The 17,489-nt window shown below is 30.9% G+C and overlaps 1 protein-coding gene across 1 annotated transcript; it reads right to left on the bottom strand.

Annotated features, from left to right (window-relative positions):
- Nucleotides 1-2,243: 2,243 nt before the first annotated feature.
- On the bottom strand, nt 2,244-9,959 carry LOC136997424 (uncharacterized). The gene is made up of 6 exons (XM_067348161.1): nt 8,913-9,959; nt 8,482-8,797; nt 7,951-7,958; nt 7,474-7,632; nt 7,052-7,284; nt 2,244-6,982 (listed from the first exon to the last, which is right to left on the bottom strand). The coding sequence occupies exons 1-6, from the start codon at nt 9,109-9,111 to the stop codon at nt 6,707-6,709; spliced, it is 1,191 nt and encodes a 396-aa protein (XP_067204262.1). The 5' UTR covers nt 9,112-9,959; the 3' UTR covers nt 2,244-6,706.
- Nucleotides 9,960-17,489: the final 7,530 nt, after the last annotated feature.

Raw genomic sequence — 17,489 nt, 5'->3', positions numbered from 1 at the left:
ACGTCTTATACAGGGTGTTTCATAATGTCCGTGCCAACGCTCGTGTACGGATAGAGTGCGGTAAACTAAATAGAAAAGTCCTTTACCGTTTTGCAATTTTCGCAATAGTAATTGAGATATTAATTAAAAGGGATTGACGAATAATCGCGCGTTGATCGTAGGCTGTACGCTCTAGGCGTGACAGCAATGAGAATCGCATGGCAATGAAAAATAACAACGCATATCACTCCTGCTCTCGCTACGTGTTATTTTTCGTTGCCATGCGATCCTCGTTGTTGTCACGTTTATAGCGTTTTCGATTATACAGGATTTGAACGACCCAAGATTGGTTAATGACGTCATTGCAACCTCTCCACCAATGAAAGACTTGCATTTATAGTAAAATAGTGATTGATCAACCCTAGATCGTTCAAACCCCGTTTATTCGAAAACGCTATTAGAGTGTACAGCCCACGATCTAGCTACGCGCAACGCGCGATTATTCGTCAATCCCTTTTAATTAATATCTCAATTACTATTGCGAAAATTGCAAAACGGTAAAGGACTTTTCTATTCAGTTTACCGCACTCTATTCGCACACGAGCGTTGGCACGGACATTATGAAACACCCTGTATATAGCTATCGTGCAGATTCAGAGCCATAGTTGCCGGTTCTCTAAAAGTGAAGAACTTGATAATGCGTTGCACAACGCCACTAGGTACTGCTTGCTCGTTCATCGTGTTAATTAATAAACAAACGAATGCAAGGTGATGTGCGCGGCAAGAAGGTAGTCTAGATACGTCCATTAATATCCTCCACTCGATCTCAGTCGCGAACGTTAGCTCGTTCAGCGATAAGAAAAAAAGTTTGGTTTATATTTGATTGATCTTCGTATTATATTATTAGAACCTTGTAATTTTAATTTTACAATTTTATGCGTATTATTTAATAAGCACTATATCTGTTTTTTTGCTTATATAAAATTTTGACATATTCTTTCATAAAATTACTGTCCAGTCACTCGTCAGTTAAAACACTGTCTCCTAGCACGGGGAATAAGACACTGCAGAACAAGAAATTCACATCAATCTCAGTAAGAAATCCTCATAATGGGAAGTAATGAATGTCTGCCCAGCTAGCCCACGTCCTACTTTGCGCCAATTCAATAAAAAAGTTATATAAATAGTTATATAAATTATGCGCTAATTATGCCCTCACCAAATCTACAAAGAAAAAATTTTGCGCTTTTTTAATTTAGCAAAAAAAAAATTTTTTGTGGGGGGCTGCCAAAAGTGGACAGCCATTGAGCCTTCCCATCCATTAATAACATATATTTAACTACCAGAACTTTTACTGAGAGGCAAACCATTAATATTCACTAACAATACTATTTTATTAAAAAATTTTCCTATCAACGAACACAACTTTTTGACTGCATTTGATAATTCAAGGTGCGAGTATGTAAGGTCCGTTTATGTCAGGATAGAGATAGAACGTTTTAACGTAACAGTAATTTATTAACAAGATATAATTAACGAATAATTGATTAAATAAAGAATGTGATAAAGCGATAAATAAATGTCTGAATAATGCACTTATCTTAACCGTGCTTTCCGGCGACACGTAACCAAACTTAAAAATTAGCCAAAGTCCTTCTCGGCAAATAATTTTAACTTGCAAAAGTCCCTCTTTGCTTGTTAATTAAAATTCTGCAAAAGTCCCTCTTTGCAATTGGAAAATGATGTCTCTTTGACGAAGTCCCTCTCGTCGTTGGAAACACTCACTTGTATAAATTGACTGACTTTATCTCTCTACTGATCAGAGCCAAAAAGCCTCGTTGCCTGTTCGGGCCCTCTTTTTCGAAAGAACGTTCTCGTTCTTTCTCGAACATTCTGAAAATCCGTTCCCTCCCGGCGACGCCGGAGCGCTTTGCGCATATACGACATAGGCTAGCGCCTTTATACATAAAATAGAAACTAATTAATCCGCCGTTATCTACTTTATCATAAGAGATTCTTACAAGTACAAGCCTGGTTCGACGACTTTGAAAGTTGTCTGTCTAGGTGAAGTCAATAGCGATCTGGGATCACTGGATAAATGAGTATCCTGAAGAGGGTTTCTAAGGTTCTTTCTAAGGTTTTTAGCAAAAGTAACAATTTCCTTGTAGTATTGTTTTGGTACATGACAAATCATTATTAATGAATGCAGGTTAATTAAAAGTCTATTTTCCAGCACCGCTATTTGCCGTTGCAATATCTTCATCATTAACACTATCTATATCAGTAGATTTGTAATCAGGAACAGCGTCATCATAATCATGATGAAAAGCATCATCTAGACAATGTTCCACATGTGTCTCCTCTCCATTTGATGTTGACGCAATAGAGTTGCGTAAAGTATGTTCGGAATCGAAGGAGAAATCGTAAATATTTTATTTACCAATTCAAGACATCTATTCATACTATGAGAAACTTTTTTATAGAAATTGAAATTGATACGTTTACGTTTTAGCATATTTCTGCGGAATCTAATTTATAAATGTAATTTAGATAAATGTTAATAAAAATTAATTATGTATTTTTTATTTATATTTCTGTAATTATTAAATATAAATTTGAATATTATTTAAGTATAATTATGTTCAGTGAATATAATGTTGAAAGTAATACACAAATTTTTCTGTTTTACGTACAGCAAAATTATTAAATATATGTACCTATTTAATTGCTGCATTATACACTTATATAATCCAATATTACATAATTGAAAAAAATAATGTTTGTTATAATTCTTTCTTTATTCTTTCTAAAAAGATAATTGACGATTCAAGTTAAGTAACGACCATGTAGCATTGGAAGCCTAGTTTTTTTATTTGTTTATCGCCATACTGTGTTTATGGTATACTGCACCCGGTAAAAAATTTCTCATATACAGGGTGTCCCAAAGTTTGCGGCTCAACCATCGTGTACAGATAGAGCGGGTCAAACTGAATAAGTAAGTCCTTTACCACTTTGCGAAATTTCCAATAATTAATTAAAAAATAATTAATAAAGATCCGCCAATCCGCTCAAGTATTCCCCGAGCGCCAAGCGCGCGGCGAGTAGGACCCACCCAGCATAACATAATACAAAGCGCGGCAGAGCGGTGGGAATCGCTATGTCACGCGCCGCTCGTGTGTAGTGTGCATAGCTAGCCAAGAGAGCGTCCCTCCCACCGCTCTGCCGCGCTTTGTATATATACATATATAAATGGAGCGACTGCAATATAGAATTACATGTAAGTACTTTTTATACATACTTATATATAATGTCCACAATATTTTATATATAATTATATATGAATCTCTGTTAGTCTAATATATGATTATGTATAAGTCTTGCATCATGTATAAACATATATAAGTAAGAAGCAAATTTCAGATATAGTCATACGCAATTGTATATGATTTTGTATAAACAAGAAATTCTGACTAATTGTGTCACTTTTTCCTTAATTTCACTTAATGCCTTGATTTAGAAATATTTTACTTTTCTAAAAGTTTCTATACCTTTTTCTTATCGCGCGCGTGCATACAAGAGAGGAATATAAACAAAATAAAATAAAAAAACACTATTTTACATTTATAAGAGATATATGTTATTTATTGTATTTCTAAATAATATGAGAAAAATAAATAACATGAAATATAAATACATTTTATGAGTGATACAAATAGTTCGAAAATTAGTGCTTGGGGTATTTAAAGAAGAGATTTTTAAGAAAGGACTTCATCAAGTCACTCTTACTGCCATACAGCACAGAACATTGCAATTACATTGCAGCAATGTTACAATCTTGCAAGTTGCAGTGTAATATTGTTGAGACATTATTGTTGTTAACCTGTAATTGTAATATTTCATGAGAATGTGACAGCAACATTCGCACAACATTGCAATAGCAATATTCGGTAATCGCTCGTTCGTTTACCGCTATGCGACGCGCGTTGCAAAATCTATCTCGTATTTAAGTTTTAGTCATGATGATTATATGAAACTTGCAAAGAATGGCTAGTAAGATTAAAGACATAGTAATTATTTTTATCAGTTTAATTTTTCTGATACGACCTCAACACAGGGAATTCAGATATTGAACTGATTGTTCAAAAATCGGACAGATAAATGTCCGAATAAATAAAAATATATACAACATTATTCTAAGATTGCAATAACAATGCATTATTGCAAATTCATTACATTGCAATATTACTGTAATATTTCGTTACAATCTTCCTAAAAGCGGACATTTTAACGTTGCTACAATCCCACAGCAATGATGCAACAACATTTTGCAGTGAATTTGCAATATTGCAACATTGCGATGAAAGATTGATGCAATGTGTATGCAATCTTTGTGTGCTGTATGGGTATATATATACATATATGATGTGATGTATGTATGATTATGTACTTTATGTTTGCGCAATAAAAACACAACAAAACAAAACAAGAAAATGTATATTTACTCATACACACTTTTATATAATCATATATAAATATATATATTCATATTTATTTATATATAGGTGTATTTATTTATGTATGGACAAATTCGGTATATAATTTTGTATAATTAGATTATGTACTATTTTTGTCTAATTATGTATGAGAAATTTTTTACCGGGCACATGCTTGAAAACCACGTGGCACAGTAAGCATTCCTAGAACATACTATGTATATTCATAGAAACAATCTATGTGAATACTCCACGTACATTCTATGCGAATATTTACAGAACATTGAGAATATTCCATGGACACTCAAGGAACATTTGATACAAATATTCACTAGACATACCGTGTGAATGTTTATGGAATATTCAGAACATTTCAGAAAAGGTCAAGGAACATCTATGCAAATATACCTGAGAAGGAACATTGGAATCATATATAAACATTCATGGAATTCGGTGCTATCTGGGATTCTTCTTGCTCAGCCGAAGTCAATAGATAATAGCCGGACACTTCAAAGTTTCTATTGCTTGCCACACGTAAACATATAATGGAAATATTATAATACTACATACTACATATATTTTACTTTGAGTAGCAAGTAATTATAATTATAATACTGTCGTAGTTTACAAACATTTGTCAAGATATGCATGCATACATTTGTGTTATCACTCGTTCTTTACAATACTTTTTTTATTTCCACTCCGAGCGAAAAGACAAATAAGGTCATATAATCATATCAGTTTATATCGTTACAATAATTGCTTGTATCGTGTTACGTCTGTTATCTGACGTCTGACACCGTTTGTACTAAACCATCGGTGTGATGCGTTTGCTTTGAATCACTGCTTATTCAATTGCAGCAGTTACGCAGTTAAACATTTTCTCAAGTGTGTTTTATAGTAAATTATCTTTTTTGGCGGCTACGAAAAAAGGCAAAAGACAGATGATATACATGCAAGTACATGCATCACTATTGATATTGTTAATTGAAATGCCATTTTCACAAATTTACTGCTGAATTTAACGTCAACTGGGGTTGTAGAAGTTTTCTTAAGTTCCCAGATAGCACTAAATACTCCTATAAACATTTTATAAATATTCTTCAAGAATATTTCGAATATTCCATAAAACATTCTTATATATTTATCGTATGTTTATAGAACATTCGAATGGCACTATTATAAATATTTTTTAAATGTGAATAGAATAATCTACCAAATATTCTATAGAATATTTTGTGTATATTTATAGAATATTTTGCAAATATTCTTTAAAATACTTTATGTACTATATGAACGTGCGTAGTATATTGTACAGAATATTCTATATATCATTCATGTATTTTTTTACAACATTCAATAATCTATTAACATGTGAGTTTTATTATTTTTAAAAGCGATCTATTTCATCTTTTATTTAATCCAAAGAAAGAAACAGTATAACTTGAGAAATTGTTATAATGTTAATATTACCTATTAACTGATATTATCAGTTTCTTAATTTTAACACTTAAATATTTTTCATGCATTGTAAATAATTTTAACTAATTTTTATCTTCTTTGTAAAAAAGTAAAATGGATTTATTTTCCTTTGAAAATAATTCATATTTATAAGATATTGAATGTTGCATAAAAATATATTTAACTGTCTGAAAATGAACAACTTAATGTTTCTTAAAACAACTGTAATTATTTGAATATATATACATATATTAGGCCGAAAGGTTCATATTTAAGTAATAAATACATAAATGTAATTAAACCTAATTTTTTATTATTTCAAAAAATTTTATACATAAAGTATAAATTTCAAAACGTTTTAAACATTAATATTTTATAAACATATTTTATAAAGCAAATGAAATATAATTACAAAACTTTTCTATTTTTAATTTAAAATATTAATTATCATAAAAACAGTGTTATAAATAAAATAAAGCTTTATGCATTTCTTAATCATTAATTAACATTCTATAAAATAAAAAAGACATTGCACAATATACTAACTTTAAGCAATGAATTAGACAACAACTGTATAAGTAAATTATACTTTTTAAATAAAACGAAGAACTTCCTAATATTAAGTAATTGTTGTTGCACAAAAGAAATAAAAATAATTTTTCTTTTTTATCTTAACTCAAAATAATACTTAATTTAATACTTAAAATAATACTCAATAATACTTAATTATAATATTAAAATAAAATTTTTCCATTTACTTGGAATAGAATGTCTTATTTTTCTTTCCTTGATTTTTTCTGTCGTTCCGTTGATTTTACAAGCCAATATTTTATAACAGTCTCTATCATTGCTTCAGAACAATCATGTGTTTTTTGTGTAGCAATTACTATTGCTGAGCAAGTCCGAAGAATTGAAAAATTACGTTTTCTTTTAAAACCTATGTAACTATATGTCTTATTGTTAGATAAGTCATCAGACATTATCCTTGTCAGTAGGCGTTTTATCATATGTTTGTACGATACTCCTCCAATTTGCATAATTTCTTTAATCTAAAATAAAAAAATAATTTTATACAAACTATAAATACAATAAAAAATGTATTACATAAATTTACGTACAAAAGTTTTGAAATTGTTGTCGTGGATTAAAAATTCTTCTAACGCCTCCAATTCTTGTACTTCCTTTAAAGGAAAATTATAATTGTTAAATATAGAATTTTTATTTGATAAAATTAGTTCATCTTTCTCAGAATTTGCTTTTGTTAACAAAACGCTGAGATCCTCTGTAATTTGTTGTTGTCTCAGATTAATTATTTGTAATTGTCGTAATACTTGTTTTTTGAAATTATCATCTGAAACACATAAGATATTTTTTATTAATATACATTAATTAATATCTATTTCTATAGATTTATAGATTTATAGCAAACATTTACTTCATCGATCATTATTATAATACATTAAAAAAAAAATATATTTTACGTAGAAGTATTTTTTAGGAAAAATAAAAATAGAATATATAATACAAATATAAATATTACCAAATAAATTATTATCAGTTGGTGTTATAGTTTGAGATGAACACTTATTGTAAATAATCGTAGTAGGTAATACACGATTTTCTTTTTTATTATGTTTTCCTGTAGCAGATTTAAGCACAGATTCATTTGTAAATGAAATTGATTGCGATTTTATGCCAACTGTAAAAGTTAAAATTGTACTTTTTTTATTAAAGTTTATTAAATTTTAAAGTATAAAACAATGCTTACAAAATACTAATTAATATATATATATATATATATATATATATATATATTTTAAAAAAATTAATCAATATTATATATATAATATTTATTATATATATAATATTGATTAATTTTTTTAATTTTACCTTTAGATGAAGAAGGCAATGTTCTATTCAATTGTGTATCATGTTTAGGTGAAGGAGGCAATGTTTTATTCAATTGTGTATCATCATGTTCATAGTCACTTGAACTTTCAGAAATATCACTGTTTACTTTGCTCCCTAAAAATATGTAATTAATTTTAATAATGATTATAGATTATATGTATAAATTTTAGAGCACTTTAAAGATTAGTAAACTATTGACTTAAATTTTGTAAACTAGTTTCTTTACATCTTTTACATTATTACATAAACAGTACCAATTTTTCATTTATTCACAGAAATAAAATTTTTATTAATTTTAATATGTATAAATTGAAATATATATAGACAAATAATAAAAATAAAACATAAAAAAAATTGTGTAAAATTATTTATTTTTTCGTACTCAATTTATTAGTATTTTGTAGATATAATATTTTTTAATTTTTATTATTTATGACAATATGTTCAATATTTAAAAAAACTCATTTAAACGCGGTACATTTATTGTAGAACGTGGTTTATATAGAACAAATTAAACAATATTTGAACAATATTTAAAATTTATTTTAAAATTTAATAAAATATAATGTTTAAAACAATGCAATTTTGTAAAAAATATATGACAGAAATTTTGATTGAAGAGACAAACAGCTTTTACAAAAAATATTTACCACCTAAATACATTTTAGAATTTAAAATGATAATTGGACGAAACATTCTATTTATCGTCAAAATAAAATATAATATTTCATAACAAATTAAAAAATGAATAAGGCTTTTACTGTTTTGTGTGGTACCTAACGAAATGTTATATTGGAGAGTAGGATTACTATCAGACTGAGCAATATCATCTTCTGAATCTTTTTCATCAAAAAATCGTTTCCTTTTTATTTGTCTTTTACCTTCTAAATCTGAATTAAGATCCGACGTATCCTCTGCTTTTGCGCACTTTGCTTTAGCTTTTAGCAAATTGTCTGAAAAATTAAACAGGTATATATAAAGTTAAATATAATAAGTTAATAAGTTAAAACAAAATATTGCAATAAAATCTAATAAAATTCTTCCAAATTTAATACTCTACAAACTTACAATATTTTTTTCCATTTGCTAATTGTCGTATTTTACACATATTCCATTCACCAAATGTTGGTGGCATACACGATGATATGGCTTGCGTTAATTTTGATCCTTTAAAAGGTGGCCAATAACAAATGTCGTCAAATACCCAAGCAGATGGTATAGCCTCAACAACATTATCATCAAGGAAATGAATTATCATCCATTCCATGATTTTGAAAGTTTTATTAAGATTAAATCCTCTGAGACAATTTTATTTTATTCCTTTTAAACATATTTTTTAAATAAAAAATCAAAATATTTTATTTTGTATTAATCTATTTTATACATTCACAGAAATAAACCCATTAAAAGCCATATAAGTATTGTTAAAATAAAAAAACACAATCAATTTTATAACGTGTACATAATATTTAAACATGAAGAAGAGGAAAAACAACAAAACCGTTATTATTTGGAAAAATAACAAGTTTTTTATTAATATCATTTACTAACCAAAATGAAATAGAACCAAGAGTATCTACAGAATAAATATTTAATCGCGAAGACTGACACAGCTTATTAAAAAAATTACAAACATTTTCAAATTTTCTACCGATAATATAATAATTATTGTTGCGTGAAGCGAAATTATCAATAAGTATTACAGAGTTATCGTTTAATAAACAACATTTGTTTCCGACGTTTGTACTAAATTTTAAGTGTTTAAATGTACAATTCTTATATTCTTTTTCAAAGTTATTTGATGGTAAAGGTCCTTCGTTATGCTCTGTGCTGAACGATATTTTGTTTTCTTTTATATCATATATTGATAGTATATAATCTTTTTCATGCAAACGACGTGCAATTTGAGCTAATGATTGGTTTGGCTTTTTTATCAACTTCTTCAAAACTTGCAAACAATTTTCAAACGGAAACGCACTAAACGAATCTAATGTTCCATAGATCTTAGTATCTTCCACTATGTGTGCTAATCCATGCACATTATGAGAAATATATTCATAACCATAAATAACTTTTATTTGATCAATGAAATATAGCAATAAACTATTTGCAAATTCATTATATGTTTGGTATAAATCTGTAGAAACTAAAATTCTAATTGCAATATGTAAAGTAAGAAAATGTAAATATTTTTTGTCAGATATTAAATTTTGTAAAACTAGTGGTCCGCTATATAATAAAAAGAATCTGAATTCGGTTGCTTTCCAACGTTTTACTTCATCCAATGAACGCGTTTTTCTAACAAATTTAATTGGTACATAACATTTTATCGATAAAAGTAAATCAGACATTTTTTTTGCATATTCTTTTGATAATTTATGTGAAGGTTTCCCATGTAACCATATATTTAAAAGAAGTTTTTTAACAACGCCTAAACAAATGAGATGCATGTATTCTAAAGGAAAATTAGTTACCATTCCAAGATTAGGTATATTTTCTAAAATAGATACTCCATTATGATATTCTGGCTGCAATTTATGGCGAAAGCTATCATCTGTTCTTTTTATTGCATTATTTTTAATAAAAGAGACTCTACCTTTTATATATTTACCTTTTTGTATGCATTTAGTACAAGAGTAAAATCCGGAATGACCTTTACAATAAGTTATAAAAGATTTTGCAGGAGCATCACAAATAAAACCTTTAATTGTAAATGATAAAACTTGTCCTTGAAACACAAAACCATTATTTACTAGTTCAGTAGCTTCATTTACAAAATCTGAGAGATATTCATTAGCATTGAAGGGTTTTTCATAACCATGATAAATACCAATTACAGATACGTTATAAGGATATTGAAATAAGGAACATAAAATTGGATATATCTGACTGTTCGAACTTTTACTAAGAGGTAATCCATCTATATTAACTAGTAAATCAATTGATAATAATGTGGAAATTTCCACTTTAGAAATTAATTCTTATATTGCTAATTTTAATCCAAAGTGTACATAAATTCCTGGCTTTATATTTTTTGAAAATGTTTTGCGAGGTGTTGCAAGTAAAGTTCTAGGATCATGTGGTAAATTTGAACACATAGGTATTGTTTTTAGTAAACTTAGTAGTTTCTTTAATGACTCATGAGACACATTGTATGTAATTGCCCATTCACGTAAATTATGAAAAAAATTATTTTCTGTACTATTATTTTGTATATTAACATCAAAGTTATTAGAAATAATAGAAGGTTGATCGAAATTGTTAAAACTATCATTTTCATCTTTTGTAAGAACATCAACAAAATTGTTGTTAGCGATACCATTTTGACTATTATTACTATTATTACAATTATTATTTATTTCATCAGAACTATTACGTTCACTAGAATTAATTTTGTAAATTTCTGTTAAATTAACAATATCGGCATATGTATTAACATTTTCTTTTATAAGTTCATAACACGTATCTGTATTTTTTTTAATTTTTCTAAAAAAAGTACGTTTACTTTTACATTTAGGCATTTTTTTACTTATAAAATAATATTACGGCAGTATAATACGACAAGAATCTGAAATTGAAATAAAACAAATTTCATGTAACTTAAATTAACATTAATATTATTAATTGAATAATTTGTATATTCCAATTTTTGTATATATTTATTAATTATTATTCTAATAATTGTAACACTGAAGAAAACCTGATAGGGGCAAAACGTCTGGTTCTTTCAAGATTATGACCAAAAAATTTTAAATATATGTAATACCCATAAAACATTAAGATATACTTAGTACATACAATGTATATACATTTATGTATATTATATATTTTATGTATATACTTCCTTATGTAATTTATATATAAAGAATATGAAATGTATGTGCAAATGAAACCGGATTAATGTACATAGAAGATCCATGATACATACATATGTATATGATAAGTACAATCTATGTACATGTATTATGTATATACATTTCCTGTATATACCATGTGTATACAAAGTGTACATACATTAGATATAAGTCATAAAACATTATAATATGCCTAGTATATACATTTATGTATATTCTACGTATATACTTTTTTATACGTGTTGATACATAGAATATGAAATGTATGTGCAAATGTAACCGGAACAACATATATAGAATATCCAGTACATACATATGTATGTACGTGTTATTATTACAGTTTATGTATATACTTTATATACATTCTTTTTATATATAGCATGTATACATATACTAATTATAAGGACACGCATTATTCCTTCAGTTAATAAATACTATATATTTATATTTACAAATATAAAATTATTATAAAATAAGATATTCTGTATGTTCATATGCACATTCAACATATAATATATACACTCACCCGAAAAAAAAGCGGTACACTGAAAATGTGGGAAAAATTCATCAAATTTCAACTGACGATAACTTCGTAAATAATAAAGATAGAAAGTTCTATAAAATATGAAAATGAAGCTAAAAATCTCTACTTTAAGAATCAATTTATTTCAATGTTGCAAAATAAATTTATTGAAAATGGCGGATAACAAAGCGCGAGCATGCAAAATTGAAAAATAATGGTTCGAGTTTGCGACGGTGCACGGTATAAACAAAAAATTGTAGCTTATTGGGATCAAAAGCGTACGAAAGTACAGAGTCTCCTCTTTAAAATGCTTTTTTATGCATCTCGATACGATGATTTTTCGCCGAGAGATTCGCATTTGAAGAAAAAGGCAGATTCTTACTTCAAATGCGAATCTCTCAGCGAAAAATCATCGTATCGAGATGCATAAAAAAGCATTTTAAAGAGGAGACTCTGTACTTTCGTACGCTTTTGATCCCAATAAGCTACAATTTTTTGTTTATACCGTGCACCGTCGCAAACTCGAACCATTATTTTTCAATTTCGCATGCTTTTGCTTTGTTATCCGCCATTTTGGAGAAAGTTATCACACATTATTGCGTTATGAATTTTCGAACACTAGACATCCAAACTTTTAAAATGGTTTTTAAAAAATCCTGCTAGCTGTATTACGTGCCGAGATATTCAATTTTGAACCAGACCGAATTGCAAGAATAAGAATTCTGTGGTTATCAGCTCCGCGGTATTTTAAAACTCCAAACTCTCCTTACGGTTATAAGTGTCAATTCTGCTCTTGGCGTTACCCAGGATCAACGGCGTGGACGTGGCAGAAATCTGATCCCGTGTGCACATGTTGGCACGTGTGTATGTGTGTGTGTGTGTGTGTGTGTGCGTGCGTGTGCCCGTGCGTCCGTGTGTGTGTATGTGTGTGTGCGTGCGCGTGCGTGCGTGCGCGTGCATGCGTGTGTGTGCGCGTGCACCACTGGGATAAGGACCTCATGGCTCGTTAGATCCACGATATTTTACGACTCCAAACCCTCCCGGTGGTGCGTGTACAATTGTGTGTGCGCGCGCGTATATTAATAATGGGTATGACCTCCTCGTGCGCGTATTACCTCATTCATGCGACGAGGCATACTTCTTATTAGTGTTCTAATTTCAGTCTGCGTAATGTCATTCCACTCTATTTCAAGAACTCTTCGAAGTTCTGGCAATGACTGAGGAGCAGGTATATGATTTCGTACTTTTCTGTTAATATTGTCCCATAGGTGTTCAATGGGATTTAAATCTGGACTCATTGCTGGCCATTCGAGTCGATTTATGCCAACTTCATCGCAGAAATCAAGCACTTTTCTCGCAACGTGCGGTCGAGCATTGTCTTGCATAAACAAAAAGTCCTCTCCGATGAAGTGCGCATACGGAACAACGTACGGTATGAGTACGTCTTCCACGTATACATCTGCGTTCATGTTTGCGTCAAAAAAGTGGAGATCTGTGTGAGCATTCGCAGAAATTCCTGCCCAAACCATTACAGAGCCACCATTGTAGCTAGGCCTCTCACTTACAGTACAGTCTGCAAATCGTTCTCCAACGCGACGGTATACTCGTTCTCGTCCGTCTGAAGAATACAGACAAAAACGAGATTCGTCGCTAAAAAGAACGGTACTCCATTCTGCATATGTCCAGCCTGCATGCTCGACAGCAAAATTGAGTCGAGTTACGCGATGGCGACGCATAAGCGAAGGTACATTTGCTGGCCTGCGCGGAAAAAGACCGTGTTCCGCTAATCTGTTTCGAATAGTGTCAACGGATACATTACATTCGCGGACATCTCTTAAATTGTTTCGAATTTGAACAGCCGTTCGATGTCTGTCTCTTAATGAATTTAAAACAATAAATCGGTCATCGTTTTCATTCGTACAACGAGGACGTCCCGAACCAGGTCTTCTTTGGACAGAATTAGTCTCCAAGTACCTAGCATAAGCACGTTGCACGGTTGACACTGATAAATCAAGTGCCTCAGCAACGTACCTTCGACTTCTCCCATCTTCAATTAACGCTACAACTTGAGCAGCTTTTTCAGGACTTATCGTCGCCATAATTGACCAATAATTTCAATGCGAAAAGATTAATTATTGTTTACTTTGACGAAGTCGTACGAATAAGTAACGCGTCTCGAAAGAAAAAGATCAAGAGAAATCAAGCACTCTTCTCGCAATGTGCGGTCGAGCATAAACAAAAAGTCAGGGCGGAGAAATCACAAAAGATCTGCAGACATCTCCTTCGGATGCAAAACAATTGATTGAAAAATAATGGTTCGAGTTTGCGACGGTGCACGGTATAAACAAAAAATTGTAGCTTATTGGGATCAAAAGCGTACGAAAGTACAGAGTCTCCTCTTTAAAATGCTTTTTTATGCATCTCGATACGATGATTTTTCGCTGAGAGATTCGCATTTGAAGTAAGAATCTGCCTTTTTCTTCAAATGCGAATCTCTCGGCGAAAAATCATCGTATCGAGATGCATAAGAAAGCATTTTAAAGAGGAGACTCTGTACTTTCGTACGCTTTTGATCCCAATAAGCTACAATTTTTTGTTTATACCGTGCACCGTCGCAAACTCGAACCATTATTTTTCAATTTTGCATGCTCGCGCTTTGTCATCCGCCATTTTCAATAAATTTATTTTGCAACATTGAAATAAATTGATTCTTAAAGTAGAGATTTTTAGCTTCATTTCCATATTTTATAGAACTTTCTATCTTTATTATTTACGAAGTTATCGTCAGTTGAAATTTGATGAATTTTTCCCACATTTTCAGTGTACCGCTTTTTTTTCGGGTGAGTGTATATCATACAAGCTCACATGTATATGTATTACAGATATATACCCTGATATGCGTTTAAATTCATTTATTAAGATATTTCTGTATGCATACATCTGTAATACATATACATGTGAGCTTGTATAATATGTATTATTGTATGTTGAATGTGCATATGAACATACGGAATATCTTATTTTATAATAATTTTATATTTGTAAATATAAATATATAGTATTTATTAGCTGAAGGAATCATGCGTGTCATATACATACATGCATTATTATATGCGTTATGTATATGTATGTATGTGTGTGTGTGTGTGTGGTGTGCGTGCCTGCGTGCGTGCGTGCGTGCGTGTGTGTGTGTGCAATAGTCATATAGAATGACAAAAGGAAAGAATTAATATAACAAACTAGAAAAAAAGACAAGTTTGGAATTGAAAAGAATACTATAATTAATAATAAATCATACATATTATTACACTTTTTTCTTCTTTCTATCTGTCTCATAAAATAAAAAAAGGCTTACAGTATTAATTGCACTCTTTTTCTTCTTTTTGTTTCATAAAATAAAAAAAAATTGCACATTTCTTCTCTGTTTTTTATCATAATACAATTAGATATATGAATCTATCTATATAGTATTGTAACTTAACACAAAAATAAATAGAAGAACTAATGTTTATCTATTATAATATAAAAACATAAATTTTCATTATATTAAATATATTATACACACATGTATAATCTCGAATATAGATTAAAGCTATAGCTTAACATATTTTGAACCTTGAACATTATGCATCTGGATTTTTTATATTATTAATGAGTTGATTCTTCAATTTCAACTCTTTGAGGAGCTATATTTTTGTCTTTGTTATTATTGTTAAAGCGATCTTTACTCCTTACAAGCCACGCTTTTATAAAACATATTATTTCTGAATCTGTACATTCTTGAGCGTTTTTATTAAGGCGTACAGCAGCTGTAAATATTTTCACAAAATATTATAAAAAATATATTTGTATATATACAGGGTGTCTGGCAATAATCGCCCCACCGGTCATATACAGGTAGAGGAGGTCAAATCGAGTAGAAAAGTCCTTTACCATTTTTTAATTTTCATAATAAGTACTGAGTAATTAACGAAAAAAGATCGGCGAATCCGCGCGAGTAAAGCGCGCGCGGTGAGAAGGACGTCCCACTGCTACGCGATCATTAGGACACAAGGATCTAGCGTTACGCGCCGCTCGTATGTTGCCATTGTCATTTGTAGAGCGCTCCTCCCAACGCTTCATCGCGCGCCTAGTGATCGCATAGCAGTGGGATGTCCTTCTCACCGCGCGCGCTTTACTCGCGCGGATTCGCCGATCTTTTTTCGTTAATTACTCAGTACTTATTATGAAAATTAAAAAATGGTAAAGGACTTTTCTACTCGATTTGACCTCCTCTATCTGTATATGACCGGTGGGGCGATTATTGCCAGACACCCTGTATATACAGGGTGTCCCAAAAATTTTGACACAGCGGCCGTATGCCGGTAGAGCAGACCAAACTGAACCGAAAAGTCCTCTACCATTTTACAATTTTCACAAGGGTTAAAGAGATATTAATTATTAAAGATTACCGAATGCGAACGCACGGCTGAGATACGACCGCCTACAGACTACGGTCGCTAGGCGCGCGGCGTGCGGTAAGCGGCGAGCGATAAGCGGCGAGCGGGGAGCGGCGAGCGGCGTGTCTCGCTAGACGTTGTTCTAAATAATTATTTTCTATGTAGGCGGTCGTATCTCAGCCGTGTGTTCGCATTCGGTAATCTTTAATAATTAATATCTCTTTAACCCTTGTGAAAATTGTAAAATGGTAAAGGACTTTTCGGTTCAGTTTGGTCTGCTCTACGGGCATACGGCCGCTGTGTCAAAATTTTTGGAACACCCTGTATATATATATATATATATATATATATATATATATATATATATATATATATCTCGGCGATTTCCAACTGTTCCGGCATGTAAAATTCTTTTAATCTATCGATTAATGTGGCGTATGATTACGTATATGGATCCACAGGATCCAGCCGATTGCATAAAATGCCAAAAGCCTCAACTCCCACAAAATGTAAGAGATAAGCCACACGATCTGTCTCTTCTCGAATTTGAAAAACTCGGAACGTACCTTCTAGGCGTTGCAACCATCGGTCCAAAGGCTGCCGTTCTGGGTCGAACGTATCAATTTGTAACGGATTTGCAATTGCCACTTTCTGACCCAAGTCTGTTCCTGGAACCGTGCCTTGTCCACTTGATCGCGACAACGACATTTTTGCCAAATCTCTCGTATGCCACGTCTCTTAATGCTTTTCGAAAGATCCACCGTCTTCCGGTTTCCACGTGTTCAATTTCTCTTTTGTTGAGAACTTAAAATCCGATCCTCGTCGCCAG

The sequence above is a fragment of the Linepithema humile genome, chromosome 1, assembly GCF_040581485.1.
Source record: "Linepithema humile isolate Giens D197 chromosome 1, Lhum_UNIL_v1.0, whole genome shotgun sequence".
In the NCBI taxonomy this organism is placed as follows: Eukaryota; Metazoa; Arthropoda; class Insecta; order Hymenoptera; family Formicidae; genus Linepithema; species Linepithema humile.
This window is presented reverse-complemented; position numbering and strand designations above follow the sequence as displayed.